The 16,185-nt window shown below is 42.6% G+C and overlaps 2 protein-coding genes across 3 annotated transcripts in view; one reads left to right on the forward strand and one right to left on the reverse strand.

The window, feature by feature from the left end:
- Nucleotides 1-6: 6 nt before the first annotated feature.
- Nucleotides 7-7,486, reverse strand: LOC116673831 (lysosomal acid phosphatase). Its single transcript, XM_032506169.1, has 13 exons — nucleotides 7,308-7,486; nucleotides 4,905-5,000; nucleotides 4,117-4,203; nucleotides 3,612-3,672; nucleotides 3,409-3,500; nucleotides 3,213-3,311; nucleotides 2,913-3,002; nucleotides 1,882-1,965; nucleotides 1,716-1,764; nucleotides 1,316-1,404; nucleotides 961-1,064; nucleotides 400-575; nucleotides 7-295 (listed from the first exon to the last, which is right to left on the reverse strand). The coding sequence occupies exons 1-13, from the start codon at nucleotides 7,395-7,397 to the stop codon at nucleotides 150-152; spliced, it is 1,263 nt and encodes a 420-aa protein (XP_032362060.1). The 5' UTR covers nucleotides 7,398-7,486; the 3' UTR covers nucleotides 7-149.
- A 4,446-nt stretch (nucleotides 7,487-11,932) lies between these two features.
- LOC116673813 (insulin receptor substrate 2) overlaps nucleotides 11,933-16,185 on the forward strand; it is an 11,779-nt gene continuing 7,526 nt past the window's right edge. The window contains exons 1-2 of one of the 2 annotated variants that reach the window (XM_032506120.1): nucleotides 11,933-14,825; nucleotides 15,353-15,852. In XM_032506120.1, the coding sequence (XP_032362011.1) occupies nucleotides 12,154-14,825; nucleotides 15,353-15,852 (3,172 nt within the window). In that variant the 5' untranslated portion in view covers nucleotides 11,933-12,153. The remainder of the gene's footprint in view (nucleotides 14,826-15,352; nucleotides 15,853-16,185) is intronic. The other variant, XM_032506121.1, reaches the window with a different exon arrangement.

Genomic DNA, 16,185 nt, shown 5'->3' on the forward strand with positions numbered 1-16,185 from the left:
AAAAATCTTATTGTGGGTCCCGACCCGAGTGCGTTGGTGAAACCATCAAAAAGGTACCTCTGGAGTTTTAGAGTTCAAAGTTCATCGTCATCGCTGCTGTCCCAAGATGCCAGGCTTGTTGATCTCCTAGAGAGGAGTTTGTGCTTCTGTCAGGATTTATCTAAGACGTCCTGGCTGACCACATGTTGATACCCCTGTCTGCTAATTGGCTCCTTCCGCAAACAAATAACGCCAAGGAGGACGACGATGAGGATGAAGAGCAGACTCCCCGACACTGCCAGACTGATGATCACTTCTGAAGACGAACAAGGAATAGAGAAAATTAATTAATGGTGGCACCGTCAGTTTTCTCTTTTTTAGAAGAATTTTAAAAGTCTTGAGTTTCTAGTGTGTGTTCACCTTTATCTTTCCCTTTGGAATACACTTGACACTCTTTGTCCCTGTCTTCTGAAATAGAGAGCTTTGTAATTCTCACAAACTCATCTAGGGGGCAGTCAAGGGAGCAGCCCGGTAACTGCAGAGGGTACGGCTCCACTGCACTGTCATTCCGGTAGAACATCGACACTGAAACAGAGCTGGAGGACACAGAGAGAGTGTTTTACAGTCTATGATGGTCTGTTGTTGTGTCCACTATCAGCAGGTTGGACCCATAAATAGTCCTAATGGACTTTAGGAAAAAAAGCGACTGATCAGCATAATGAAATATTTGGAGTTTTACAGCAATTTTGGTACATAAGTACTCTGGATTTTTTTTTTTTTTTTATCAGCAGCTGAATCTGGTTGTGTTACATTTTAAGTGAAAGTCTTAATCTACTTAGCATATTTTTTACTTTCTTTTTGGTATCAGCTCCTCAGTATCACATGAAGTCTGTGTGTCAATATATGTTTAAGGGTATTATCTGCAGTAGTGTGTGTGTGTGTGTGTGTGTGTGCGCGTGTGTGCGTGTGTGTGTGTTTTACCCGTTGTCCCTGTACAGCTCAAATATTTGACAGGAGGCATATGGTGGCTGTAGTCCATTAAACACATTCAAGCTGGCCTGAAGAGCGGATACAGTGGTGTCATGCTGTGGACAAACATCCGCACATTAAAAGGAATACCTAGTGGGAAAAGTGTTTACTTGCTCTTTTTATCTCTCCAAGAATTAGATTAAAAAGGTCAATACCACTCTCAAGTCTGTATGCAAAATGCAAAGCTACACTGCCAGGTTAGCATAAAGACTGGAAATAGTGGAAACCGCTAACCTGGCGCCATTAAAGTTAAAAAAATAAAAATAAAAATAATCCACCCACCAGTAATTCAAAAAGCAATTCTTACCGCTGAAAGCATCATCATTTTCAGTCTCTGTTTTGGGTCTGGGACGGACATGTCGGAAAGGTTCTTTACTATTTCACCCAGCAGGATACCTAAAAGACAGACAGCAGTTCATGAATATATCCTACTTACAAGTATGGATCCAAAGCCTGAATATTCACCTGTGAAATAGAGCTCCAATCAATGTTGTCCAAAAACTATTAAAAACACCTAAATGAGCCACAGTGTTGCACTGGGTATCATGTTTCTTAATTAGCATGAACTGTAGTTTGTTTTGACTCAACCCTACACACCCAAATGTGGACTAATTCGCTGCTGAAAATGGCCCCCAACAAACACACAATTCAAACACAATTCCTTCCTGTTTGAGTAACATTTAAATTTCCCAAAAACACACACATACCTCCCTGCAGCCGGCTCTTCTCCTGTTGTTTGTAGAACCCAAACATAACCTGGGAAAATTTAACATCAATCATCATCATTAGATTACACCCACGTTTAAATACAAAGTAGCATTATGAGACACCAGAAGTCCAAAATGAAACCAGAGATATTGCCACTACTCCTACCTGGAAACTAAAGTCTTTGAGCACTCTGAGCTTCTCCATGACATCAGCAGTCACCCAGTCAGGAGCAGTCATGTTGTGACGGGACTGAAATCAAAGACATTTGACTAGAAGAGGGTCTGAAAGCACTTTGTCAGCAGTCCTCTGCCTGCACACCCCTCTCACACATTGCTCATTTAATGGCTGTACTCAGTGACCCAGCTGTCCCTGAGTTTACAATTAGCTCATACTTCAAATCCCACACTATTGTGTGTGTATTTGACTCGTAATAATGTGAACATTATTCCTGAACATTTGACAAATGTAACATTATAGATACTAATGCTGGTATATGTATTGACAGTAATACAGAATATTGATTGGTGGTATGCTGAAATGCAAGCAGTGACCTTTGTGTGCTAGATAAGACAAAAATACAGATGTGAAAGCAGTACTAGATGCACAGTTCCTCTAATAGCTTGTTTTCCAGATGTTCCTTAAAAACTGACGAGGTCAGTTAAGTCACAAGACTAAATTAACCAGCACGTGAGATATGGTCAGTTACAGTCTCGCCCGCCGGAAGGTTACACAAAACCTGGGTCTGCTGAAAATCCTTCGGCTTGAGAATCGGGTCTTGAATTACTGGACGCTCTTATTTAGAAATGAAAGCGACATAAGTGGTAAACCAATTAGCTAGGACATCTCTTTTTTTTTTTTTTTACTGCTGGACGTCTTTCTACTTGAAAAATCTAGCTTTTCTACACATTATCTTACCTGAAACATGTTCTACATAGGACATTAAAACCTGCTAAAATCGATTGTTTCAACCCAAGTTCTCACAGATTCCTTACAGAGAATCATTACACAAATGTGTTATTGTATATACAAAAAGTCAACAGAAATAATAATAGTTTTACCTATTTTCACTTTCTGCTCTTAACTTCTTGTTTTTGAGGGTGGTGACTGTGTGTGTGTGTGTGTGTGTGTGTGTGTGTGTGTGTGTGTGTGTGTGTGTGTGTGTGTGTGTGTGTGTGTGTGTGTGTGTGTGTTCTCACCTCACAGAAGAGTGTGTCATACACGCTCCAGACTGATTCCACATTAGTCTTATTCAGTCCGGTTTTATTCCTCACCAGCTCTATAATGTCCTGAAGAGAGGAACGCAGTAAGCTCCACATCCCTACATTCATCTTTGAAAATCTCAAAAAAATGTCATAATATGATTTAGAACACATTTGAGATATTCAGACTAGAACATATCAGAATCAGGCTAAAAGAAAATCCAATATACAGTATGTAAGCGAAGAATTTATTCTCCTTTTGAGGTCACATCACCCCCCCCCCTGACCTTCCTGTACCTGGTATGTATTGGTGACATTAATAAATTCTTCCGTGTGTTCGGTTTCGTTCATCAGCTGTTTGTAGCGAGGACAGTCACCCAAAGGAAACGAGAGTAGCTAAAAAAAAAGAGACAAAGATAGAAAGTTCACAAAAAGTGTGTTGAATCACTTACAGCAAGGAGCACTAATACACCTATAGCCATTATATAAATACCCTCTCTTCACTTTGTGGCACCGTGTGTACAGGTATTGGCTGCCACGGCAAGTTTTCTTTGAAGATCTGCTGACCAGAGGGTGGGTAGAGACCTGGATGAACGCAAGAGACCGTTAATGTGACAAGGAAATGTACTAGAAAGAGAAGTACTGCTGGTAGAAGGAGGAGAGGTAGGGGGACGAGGAGTTAGTTGATGTTCAGACCTGCAAGGTTGGCCTCAGCGCTCATCAGGGTGCGATCGTAGTCTGTGCTGCGAACGGAGACCTGAGGACAAAGGAGTTGCCAGTGAGGGATCAAAACTGATTTACAAGCAGTTGTCAAAGCGTTAAAACAGTCCACATTACGGGCTGCCATGATATGCTTTTGACCCCATTTGATTCTTTCACAATACACGGGTGCCGATTACATTTGTATTGCTATTTTCAGTCATTGGGGATTCGATAGTAGATTATATCAATTTGCTTTTACTTTTTTAACAAAGACAAACGTTGATTAAGACACTTCTAGAGACAATATATCATGAGACATTTCTAAAAGTATTTGGTTTCTAAAAAGAATCAGTCGGACATTTATTTCATTTGTATGATGCATAATGATTTTCTGCTTTCCATCTGATTTGCTGGAAACGGATATGATGTAATTGCCGTCGGCGGTGCAGAACTGATTAAAAATATTTAGGTAAATCTAATCTGTAAGCATAGCGGTTACCTCGTGTCTCTCATAGGATTCGTTAAGGAATCCCTTGTACCGCTTCCTCAGAAACTGACCCAGACCAAAGTGCTGCCGCATCCCTGTCTGAAAACACACATCGAGAGGAACTGACATTAGATTGCTGATGTGGTCACTGAATATACTTAACCTTTCAAACCTTTTACGCTTATGTACAACAGAAAATCTGATAAGTAGGGCAATAACATCAAAATATCAGGTTTGAAGGAATGAACTTGATAATGATTTCCTTAAGAAATTATGTGTGACATTAATTGATTTTTGGATTACTTTATAATTATATGAAAACCCATTGACCCAAATGTACTGGTTGAGATACGGATGCATGCCTTTAATGCATTACAGCCCGTAACTCATAAACTGTACAGGTATTTATATGGCTGTGTCATAAATACAATGGAACTGAATGTGATTTCACAGACTTTAATACAGCATTTTACCAATAATAATTCAAATGTGTGCATGCCACCATAATAAGCTTATGTACATTACTGTGCAACATTGAGCATTTTTAAATTGAGGTTGTACTGTACACAATGGCTGAGATATAAAGACAGCTGATAGGAACAGTACACAATAAATCATGTTTTTCAAGAAAAGCTCATCAAATATGGAAATGTATCAACAAAGAATACTGCATGAAACAATGCACTCATTGCTATATGAATTGTAAATGTAGCATGAATGATTTGCAGCTATAGAAGTATGCAAGACACCATAAGTGCTGAAGCAATGCAATCACTCTAACTAGAAAATATTTCTCCTGCCTGTGATAGCTGTCCAAACCCTTGTGGCCAGGCGCTCTCTTGGTGTGGGTCAGTAGGGTAAGCTTTGACTGGGGACCTGTCACCATGCCGGAACAACTGGGGGGGGAGGGGAAGAAAGAGATGTCAGGCAAAAACCAACTTACACCAAACCGTTTCCCCTTTACAGTGTAACTTCAAGCAAAACTTTCAAAGTGGCAATTCCTATCAGTTTCTTTAAGTGACTCAGCTGAAAAATCTCATCATTGCTACACAATGACTAAAGAAGGAACACACTGTAATTTGGTGAGAAGATTAAGAGTTAGCTATCAGCAGAATCCCTGTACCATTTGATACTGACGTATTTGAAAAATCTATAAATAGAGCTGCAAATAAATCCAACAGGACTACATTAAATGCATTTACCCAAGGATTAGTTTTTTGTTGTAGTAGGCTGGAAGGCACTTGATCAAGCCGATTACTTGACTGTCAGCGAATACAAATTTCACCGGTTTCCTACCTAGAGGCCCAGTTGTCTACTGCTTGAAAGTAGATATCTGTATTAGATATTGCTTTTTTAAATGATGCTCATTATTACACTTTATTTCGAACATGCAACATTTGTAAACACCGAGCAGCTCCTCTGAAAAAGAATCAACCAAAAAGCTTTGTCCCAATTTTCTGTGTCCCTGGTTGTCATTAAGTCCAGACTGCTGACAAACAGGCAAAACGAGGCAACTGAAGAATCCAAACATAAAGGGCCTTACAATGAGCATGTCCAGAAACAAAAGAAGGAAGAAAGGACAATGATAAAGGGTGCCAAAGACATTAAATAAGTGAGTACAGGGACATGTCTATGAACTGGGCCCTTGACAATATATACAGAACTAGTGGTGTGAAGCCTAATCTTGACGTAGGTTGAAAGTAATATCTGTATCCAGTCAATAAGGTTTTATTACTGGATGCCACTACATCAGCGGTCTACCCAGGTAGAGCAGTTTCACTGTTCGAGCCACCTTAGAGAAGTGTGTGATTCTGGTTCTCTGGTGTGGAGAGTGTGCATGACTGATCCATCATAAATAGCTAAAAAAGTGTGTAAACTCTATTTAAAGGGTGGATTATTCCTTTAGAATGCCCTTATCTGTTCCACGATGCATTATCAGCTATGTTACAGGCAACTAACCAACCATTTCAAAGAATTAGTGCAATGATAAGAACATGTAACATTAAGTTCCTCAAAATCAGTTGCAACAGTCAACAACTGTCATGTGAGAAAATCTAACGTCTGTACAAAAAAAAGGAATAGAGGCTAAGAAACAGAACCTACTCATCCTCACACCAGAGATTTAGATGAAGAAGAGATTACGATAAATGAGTGACCAAGCTCTGGAATGTTGACTTAAAGAACTGGCATCAGTCGATAATTAGAAACGATTTTGGAAAAATATGGTGCTCTCATCCCAAAATTATAACCATCAAATCATTCATTTTAAATGTATCCGTAGATATGATTTGATTCCTAGGAAAGTAAACTTTCATGGAACATTGTTCTGTCATTAGTTCAAGTTTTGATTAGTGATACTCTGCTCACTTGGCTCCTCTGTAAACAGAAGACAGCTTTATGAAATGGTGCATGCTGAAGAAGGTCAGATGGACGTCATGTGCTCTTCCTACATAATGTATATTCTATATTGAGTTGTCAGATGATGTACACATGACCATATTAAATAATATACTACTTCCCTAAGGCATTATATGGGAAACACAGATCTAAAACACTGAAGAAATTATCAGACAGAAACAATTAACTGGTTCATAGATAAATGCAATAAAAGAAGGACATGCAAATGTACACTATGTATGTGCTTAAAGTGGGAGTACCGCTTTACAGGTAAGACAGGTATAGCTTGAAATGCAAATTTAACAGAAATGGCCTTAGCATGAGAGGTCAGAAGACCTCAATCATTGCTTTAAAGTGCCAGCGGTTTTTTAAGCGCTGTCTTTGCTCGTTTCGTTGGAGTCTCACGACTCGGAATTCAAAACACGCCTTACCTTTAGTTTTCTAATTCAAATATATTCATTTATTGTTCAATTTCAATGTTGTCTCAACAAAATGTCCACTTCTGTAAAAGGGTTAGCCAGTTGTATTCTAAAACAATGCATTAACGTCGCTAGCAAGCAAACACAAAATGAGCTTCTTTACGAAAAAGTGTTACTGCTAGCTAGGTCAATTATAAATATGCCGAATTTACTAAAATACTCACATTATTTCGGATAGACTCATTTCGTATTCAAAGGAATACACATGTGTACAGAGAAGCAAAGAAAACAGAAAGTATCCTACATTTTGAATATAGTTCCGAACGAGTCTAACTGCTGCAAAGTTCAAGACACCGTTCTTATATTACTTATGTTAATATTACTCACCACAGTCACATAAACTAGTTTCCTTTCTGCTGCAGCTTTTCCACAGACAGAAAAGACAGTTAAAAGAAAGAGCACCGCAGCAGATACCATGTTTTTCGTCTTTTAAACCGGAGGACTACGTTCACTACCCGACGGCTGGTTGTGGGGTCCAGAGCTCCTGCCAGGGCGCATGAGCGGCATCCTTGGCTAGCTGCAGATCGGAAGTTAAAGCATAAAATGTAGCGGGCATGTGTTTAACAAAATATGTGCAAGTCTGAGGGCACGTAAAGCGTTAAAAATGGTGATATAGGCTATCTATTTCATCATTTGTACGCGTATACACATTATCCGCACACATTAGTGATTTACTCGTAAATAAAGAAACATTTTGTTTAGCACGCATTTTATTTTGAAATGAACAAGGGAAAGCGGAAGTGACGGATCAGCCAATCCATGTGCGTACCATAGCATGTTACTCTCATAGACAGTTAAAGAAATATTAATAAAATACAGTCTATGGTGCGTAATTATAAAAAAAATCCTTCTAAAAAAAATCTCAAATTTAATATTTATGAATCCAACTATCAAAAATCCAAACCATGCTTTAAGATACTATTATTTGACTGTTACTCCTTGTCTGAGTTTCTGAAATGCAGTACAGGAGAAACACGTATGTCTCCAGTTAATTTAGCCTACATGAAGATATACAATATATTGTAGAAATGTAATGAGGTGAGAACTTGCTGTAATTTACTAAAGTCTGTGTTTGATTGTGCTATAGTGTTGTTTGTTGAAAAATACTTTACATAATTCAAATGTTGACTCAAAATGTCATAATTTTGACTTACTAAAGGTATTGATTTACTAAGTCTTCATTCTGAAATAAGTTAAAAAAAAAAAATAGACTAATAAGGATGTTATCATTTTGACTTTGGAGCTTGCAGTTTTTGTCCTCTGCCTCTTGAGGTCAGTGTTGCGTTGTCTACAAAAAGGTATCCTCTGACCTGGCAGACATAGTACTGGTATTTGCATAGAGATTGCTGTGCAGCCTTTAGTTTCTGTTGCTGACAATAATTAGCCTAGGGAGCCTTTTTATGGGTTAAAGATAGTGTAGCTTCAATAGGTCCGAACATTTGAGTTTTCTAAGATTATAGAAATGTATTCAGCAACTACTGTATTTCTAAAAAAAAAACAATACCTCAGCTCTAATGCTTATTGTAATAGTGTTTTGTAGGCCTACATAATCCAATAATGCTGCAATCCAAATTTGTCTTTGGACATGTGGGCCTTGCATTTAGTCTGTGTGTTTTTGAAAATGTGCATTCATGCAGGTATTTTTTAGACCTTTTGTTAATATCTGGCTTAAAACTGCAAGGCTTAGGGTCATGATCACACGAGTTTTAAGTAAGGTAAAAGTTAAAGCTGCATGTGTAGAAGCTTTGATGTTTGAAAAGGCTTTCTGTGCTCCCAACCAAGCAATTTCTTTGGAAAACCTTTGGTCCTGGGCTGACCCTTCTCGCATGACCCTGATCTGTATGTGTTTACACCACCACGCAGTGAAAAGCAGCTTTGTTGTGTGAGGATCTGGCTACAAGTAGCATAAGCCTGGATCTCAGTGGGAATCTGATCGTTGTATACCTTTTTTCATCATTAGTATTCAACTTGGATTACATTGTGAACCTTTATCTTTTTTTTTCCCAAACACATAGACTGAATTAACCCTTTGGGAACATGGCTTCAACAAGTGCTTTGGTGCATTTTCTTCTTTGCTATTTAATTTTTAATTTTTAATCTGTTTATTGATCCCCAATGGGGAAATTACAATTTACACTCTGTGTCCAGATTTTTGTTAGTAATCACACACAGTCCTGAACTACACATACACACATGCTCAGGATCTATACATGCACTAATGGAGAGATGTCAGAGTGAGTGGGCTCTGAACCAGCACCCTGAGCGGTTGGGGGGGTACGGTGCCTTGCCCAACAGCACCTGGCAGTACCCAGGAGGTGAAGTAGCATCTCTCCAGCCACCAATCCACACTCCCTACCTTTTGGTCCATACGGGGACTTGAACCAGTTACCCTCCGGTTCCCAACCCAACTCCCTATGGACTGAGCTACTGCCACCCCAAAGGGTGCAATTGAGAAGGTAGTTTTATCATACAATGTAAGATCCATTTGGCAATCAAAGCTTTAATGTTAGCGAAGAACCAAGACCAGTTTTTTTGGTTCTGTCATTTCATTTGATCATAAGCAATTACAGAGCCAAATACAGTTGTGTGAAAAGGTTTGTACTAGTCCTCATCTCATCAAGTTTAGTTTCACTTTGACTGTCTCACAGCTCAACCTCTTTCATTACAACACAAGCTACAATTCACTCGGCTGCCAAATACTGAACTTTGTATTCCTAGTGCTATGGCAACTACTCGTACTGCAGATACAACCGGTGCTACCACTTTTACCCCCATTATTACCACTAGATATACTGCTACCAGACTGATATTGCCAATATAGTCATTACTTGTAATGCTTTTCCTTATCATGCTATTACTCCCACTGCCAATTATAGTACTACCACTTGTATTATTATCATTATTACTTGTAATAATAGAGTTGTGAAAAGAATTTAAAAAACCCCGGTGAGGTAGAAGAACTTCTAATTTGCACAGGTTTTTTTTAGAGGTAAAAGGAACAGGCATCTTTTTGTACATGGAGTAAAACTTAGTGACTTGTGTTCAAACCAATTTGAAAAAAAGAAAAATGGCAATAGGCAAGTAAAGCGCACCCACCCTACATGTAACAGAAATAATTGAGTGTGTAGAGCAAATAAAACAACAGAATCATAATAAATGCCACGCGGTTTTTGAGCAGGTTGTGGCACACCTGTACACAAGCACAATAGAAAGATCATTGGGTTTAGGCTTTACCCCCCAAGGAAACCCTGTGGGAACGTAGCTGTACACCACATCCCATGAACTGCCTGCAAAACATAGAGTCTCAAAACAATAACATTCAGCATTCAGCAATATTCCCTCAGTGTTGATGCCGAATTATTGCACGTCTTTGCCGGTTACGTGTCAACAATAATCTCTTTGCTGCTTTGTTTTTGCCCAGGCTGTTTGTCTCTGCCATGTGTTACTAAATCCTGATGAAGGTGTTTACGTTTTTGCTCATATCTCAGATTATAGGTGACTACTAATGCTGAAAACACATGTTACGACCCAGCTTAACCCTTCAAAAACAGAAAAATAGGCAACAGCCAAATGTCACCAGGATCACACACACACACACACACACACACACACACACACACACACACACACCACCGGCAACAACAATAACAATAATGAGAACAATAGTGATTAAAGAAGGCAGGGATTATCCTTAATCTCTAGCGTTTGTTTTAGGTGTCATTGCATATGCTCATCAAGAAGGCAGGATATCCTCCCATCCATAGAATCTAATTCACAACGACACCTCAATCTGCTTGTTGGGAGATCATAAACGGTAATCCAAGACTGACTAATGACCATGAAGATCACAGGGAGAATTACTAACATAATTACCGAGATGATCTGATGAACAGATGTCTGCAAGCTTCCATCTGACAGGCCCTTCACAAGAATGCAGTCCCCCCCCCCCCCCCCCCCCCCCCCCCCCCCCCCCCCCCCAAGCGCCTCATATTCAGCACCTTGTCTCTACTTGTGATCTGGACTGAGGAAAAATGTTTTAGTTTTGTTGAAATCATGTGTGGGAAGAGTTGTGAGCAGAGACGCAGTGTGAGCATGAGCAGCCAGATGATGGCAGCGTTTCTGCACTTTGTTGTTACACTGAAGCCACTGATGCACGTGCCTTTAGTCAGTCCTTCTCTGTGAGATGGCTGTTTGTCATTCAACAAGAGCATTTGGTGAACATGCAGCAAAGTGCAGCATAAGCATGAAATAATATCAAATCACAGAGAGAGGGAAAAAAAACAAGTTTCCCTTCCCTTCAGCGTTTTTTTTTTCATACAGCAAAAGCTACACTTTCAACACATAATGAGCCTAATTACTACCAAATGTAGACACTGCTGGAGTGTCACATGGGAGAATAAATGGTGAGGTGCCCAAATAGGAAAAAGAGGTTCCAGTTGGAGAGGAATACCCACAGGTTTAAATATAGCCCACAACACTTCTTATATAACAAGTGGGACGTCAGGGTTGTTTACACTGTTATTGCCTGATAAATTAATGGTTACAATCCAGCATTATGTTACACATTTCAAATCCTCGTGAATCCAAATTAGCCTGTCAATCACATTATAAAATAATAATAGGCTATGTTAATGGAGTTATCACTCTGCTGCAGCAAAACCTATATTAAACGAGTATTATCGTAATAAAACTGAAGCATATGCAAATCACACAAATAGAGAGATTTGCATACGCTTTCATTTTACAGCATACAGGAAGTATTGGTGTTGTTCAAAGGGATTCGGATCATTTCTGTTTCTGCAGGCGATAGCTGTTGGAAAAGCAGGGGCGGGGTTAGCCTGGCTTGAATTATTCCATCAGCCAATAGGCAGCGTCAGAGCCGGGTGATGGACAGGCACGGCCCCTGCAGGACGCCCCGCCCCCCTATGACTCCGTGTTTTATTCTGTTTTTAGAGCAGCAGCGTCACATGTTGTTTTTCTCCAGGATCAGATCAGTGCCTCGTTCTGGTCCAACTGCACAGTTGCTTCTGCAGTGGTGGACACCGGACACAGCTATCGGTGTCTGCGATGAATTAGAAGAGAAAAAAACGGATATCTTCAAAGTTATATAGGCGCGAGTTGAAAAAGAAGAGGAAAAGGAGTTTGCTTATCTGGAACTCAGAAGTGGTGAGAAATGGCAAGTCCTCCGGCGACGGGGGGACACCTGTTATCTAATGGGACGAACGGTGTGAAGAAGTACGGATACCTGAGGAAGCAGAAACACGGACACAGGCGCTTTTTTGTGCTGCGGGAGCCGACCGATCGCTGCCCTGCCCGGCTGGAGTATTATGAAAGCGAGAAGAAATGGAGAAACAAGTCCGCCGCGAAACGGGTCATAACTTTGGACTCATGTCTGTGCGTAAACAAACGGGCCGACGCCAAACACAAGCACCTCATCGCCCTCTACACCAAGGACGAGTACTTCGCCGTGGCTGCAGACAACGAGCAGGAGCAGGAGAGCTGGTACATGGTGTTGACAGATCTAATAGCCGAGGGGAAAATGTACGACAGCCCCGCTTCCACATCCTCTTTAGTGGGCTTTGAGGAAGCCAGCTACGGACTCATGACTCCTGCAACAGCTGCTTATAAAGAGGTATGGCAGGTCAACCTGAAATCCAAAGGCTTGGGTCAGACAAAGAACCTCACTGGAGTGTACAGGCTGTGTTTGTCCAGTCGGACCATCAGCTTTGTCAAACTGAACTCCGAAACAGCTGCTGTCAGTTTACAGCTCATGAACATCAGGAGATGTGGCCACTCAGACAGCTTCTTCTTCATAGAGGTGGGTCGCTCAGCGGTCACTGGGCCCGGGGAGTTCTGGATGCAGGCGGAGGACTCTGTGGTGGCGCAGAACATCCATGAGACCATTCTTGAGGCCATGAAGGCCATGAAGGAGCTGTCTGAGTTCAGGCCGCGGAGCAAAAGCCAGTCTGCCAGCACTAACCCCATCTCTGTGCCCACACGACGCAACCTCAACAACCTCCCCCCCAGTCAGACGGGCCTGGTGAGGAGATCCAGAACAGATAGCATGGCAGCCACGTCCCCAGGGAGAAAGTTCACATCCTGTCGGATAAGAACGGCCAGCGAGGGGGACGGAAGCGTGATCCGGCCTGTGTCCATGTCCATATCTGTGAACGGGAGTCCCACCAGTCCAAATTCTGGGAATCACCTCATCAGGTGTCACACGCTCAGCAGTGGGCGCACATGCAGGATGCTAGAGTCTTCCTCCAACCTGCATCATAGCCGGTCCATGCCGGTGCCCAACTCCCCATCAGGCACCTCCAGCCCCATCAATATGTCTCCCAGAATCGGGGCTAGTATCTCCACTCCTGACAAAGCTAGGCGTCCTTTCAGCTGCAGCGCCTCCATCTCTGGCTCCCTCAGCGACACAGGCTTCATGTTGTGTGATGATTACAGCTCCAGCCCAGGGGAACTTAGATTCCTCCCCTTGACACGCAGTGACACCCCTGACTCTCTGTCCAGCACGCCTCCATCCCGTGAAATCAGTGACTCTTGTGGCTACATGTCAATGGAGGGGGGGAATGGCAGCGGGTCTGGTGCTGGCGGTGATGCTCTGGCATATGACAAGGCTTACAGGAAGCGGACACACTCCCTCACTACACCACGTCAGCAGAGGGTGGTGACCCCGCTGGCCTCGGCTTCCCTGGATGACTACACACTCATGAGGATGGCCTATGGACAGAACTCTCACTCTGCCTCTCCCAAAGTGTGTTACCCTGAGGATTATGGAGACATTGAAATCGGTTCATCCAGGAGCTCCAGTAGTAACCTTGCTGATGATGGCTACATGCCAATGACACCAGGTGTAGCAGCCCAGTCTGGCAAGGTAGACAACTACATGCCCATGAGCCCCATGTGTGTCTCAGCACCAAAGCAAATTGTGAACCCTAGGGTGCACCCTCAGGCGCCTGCCAACGGCGGCTACAAGACCAACTCCCCCTGCAGCAGCTCTCTGGAGGACAGCGGCTACATGAGAATGTGGTGTAGCTCCAAATCCTCAATGGAGAGCCCAGACAGGAATGGTGAATACATGAACATGTCACCTGGAAACCCACCTCCACTCCAGACCTCCCCTGAATACTACCTGGGCCTGTTGGCTGGTGAACCTGCATCAGTGAGGTCAGCTTACCAGGCTGGCTCTCTCACGCTCCCTGCTAAATCTCAGCCCTCCAAGAATGAGGAAAACAGCCAGTATGTGCTGATGAGCCCCCAGAGTTTGAGGCAGAGGGCAGGGGAGTCAGACTATTACTCAGTGATGCAGCCCAGTGTAGCTCAGACTTCACCACTGAGCCCCTCTGTACCCTCCCCAGTCAGACACGGGCAGGCAGAGAGCCTGCCATACAGAGGAAGACTTGGTAGGCCTAACAGGCTATCCCTGGACACCCTGAGGACCCTGCCCAGCATGAACGAACACCCCCTGCCCGGAGAACCCCGAAGCCCTGGGGAATACATTAAAATTGACTTCAGCTGCGCCAGGTTTTCCCCACCCTCCATTGTATCCACAGAGAGCCCGTCTTCACTGGGCTCCAGGGGTGGGGGCCCGGGGAGGTCCTCGCTGACAGACTACATGAACCTGGAGCTGGGCTCCCACTCACCCAAAGAGGCTGACACTCCCGCTGAGCCCTTGGACACACTCCCAGAGTTATCCTTGTGCTTAGTCGAAAATGGAGTGTACCATCTGGATAGCGAGAAAGGGTCTCGGGGTGATGAGGTGAAAAACGACTACACTGAGATGACATTTGGCATGACCAGCTCGCCTCCACAGCTTGTTCCTCAGAACACTACAAGGTATGTGGATCTGTTGGGAGGGAGCCATTTTAAGTGTATTGTAATTAGTAAAAATAGTGACATTTTACTCTTATCCCTTGCTTCTGGGACAGTGTAAATTTCCCCATTGTAGGATTAATAAAGGATTTTGAATCTTTAATCTTTTGATTCAGTAATTATTATATTATTAACAATGTGTACTCTGTGTTGAAACAGGCATGTTGATTACTCTGAATGAAAACATTTTTACTCAGTGAATAAATGTTAACATTAGCAACACTAATAATGTAGAAAAAAAACATACACTAATATCCATGGTTGATTTCCTTTTTAATAAAGGTGTAGTGATCAAAGGGAGATGGTGGTAACAGGAAAAAGAAATGGATGGGATGTGAATTATGCAAAAGTGTCTGTGATCCAACATGACGAAAATATCCTAATATTTGATTGTATTGGGTTAGTAGGTTATGGTCCGTTTTCTTTTACATGTATGAAACTAAAAGCTATTTCGAGACTTAACGTGTCATATATTAAACTTTGTTCTCCAGCGGCCAGAGCATCCTGGAGAGGAGGCTCTCTCTGGAGGTCCAGGGAGTCCCAGAAAGCATGGGGGTCTTCCTGCTCGGGGCCACCTCTTCCTCCGCAGTGGACCCCAATTGCTCCGCAAAAGTGATCCGGGCCAATCCGCAGGGACGTCGGCGCCACAGCTCCGAGACCTTCTCTTCTACCGCCACTGTGACACCGGTCTTCCCTTCCTTCGCCCGCGGTGACATGGTGAAGAGACACAGCTCGGTGGAGAACATCTCATCCCGGAGCAGCGAGGGCTCCGACGAGGAGTACGGCAGCCCTGTGAACAGGCAGAGCTCCTCCGGCTATCCAAACGGGCTGAACTACATTGCCTTGAATCTGCTGGGCAGCAGGGACGTGAAGAAATGCGAGGACCTGGCTGGCTTCAAATCCACCAGCAGCTGCAAAGGGGGTATCAATGGATTACACAGCTCACCATATGTCTGTTTGGGATTCAAGGAGGCTGCAACCACTGCCAAAGGTGAGCGAGGTTGCTGTCACAGTTATAAATAGAAGTAATCATTTATCTAAACTTTCTGTCATGCAGGTTTTATTGTTTTAAAGGGAGCTTAGAAAGAGTCCCTCACACTGACCATTACGCAAGCAATCATTTTTTTGGTCTTAGACCTTCATCAGGTAAATTCTCACATTCACCTTAAATAGTTTGGTTGACTGACCAGGACCAATCAGGTCCTACACTTGAATGACGTCATTCATTCACACATTCACAAGTGGCGCTTCCATCACGGACTGTGAACAGGAAAGGGCAGGGGAAAAAAATGCCACTCAGTACATTTAAAAAACAATGGGTCAT

This window comes from Etheostoma spectabile, chromosome 24, assembly GCF_008692095.1.
Source record: "Etheostoma spectabile isolate EspeVRDwgs_2016 chromosome 24, UIUC_Espe_1.0, whole genome shotgun sequence".
In the NCBI taxonomy this organism is placed as follows: Eukaryota; Metazoa; Chordata; class Actinopteri; order Perciformes; family Percidae; genus Etheostoma; species Etheostoma spectabile.

Coding starts and splice junctions, on each gene's coding strand:
- LOC116673831 (XM_032506169.1), bottom strand. CDS start 7,397: ATGGTATCTGCTGCGGTGCTCTTTCTTTTAACTGTCTTTTCTGTCTGT. Junction 3,003..3,212: donor ATGTCACCAATACATACCAG/GTACAGGAAGGT, acceptor TCCTCTCTTCAG/GACATTATAGAGCTGGTGAG. Junction 296..399: donor TTCCAAAGGGAAAGATAAAG/GTGAACACACAC, acceptor GTTCGTCTTCAG/AAGTGATCATCAGTCTGGCA.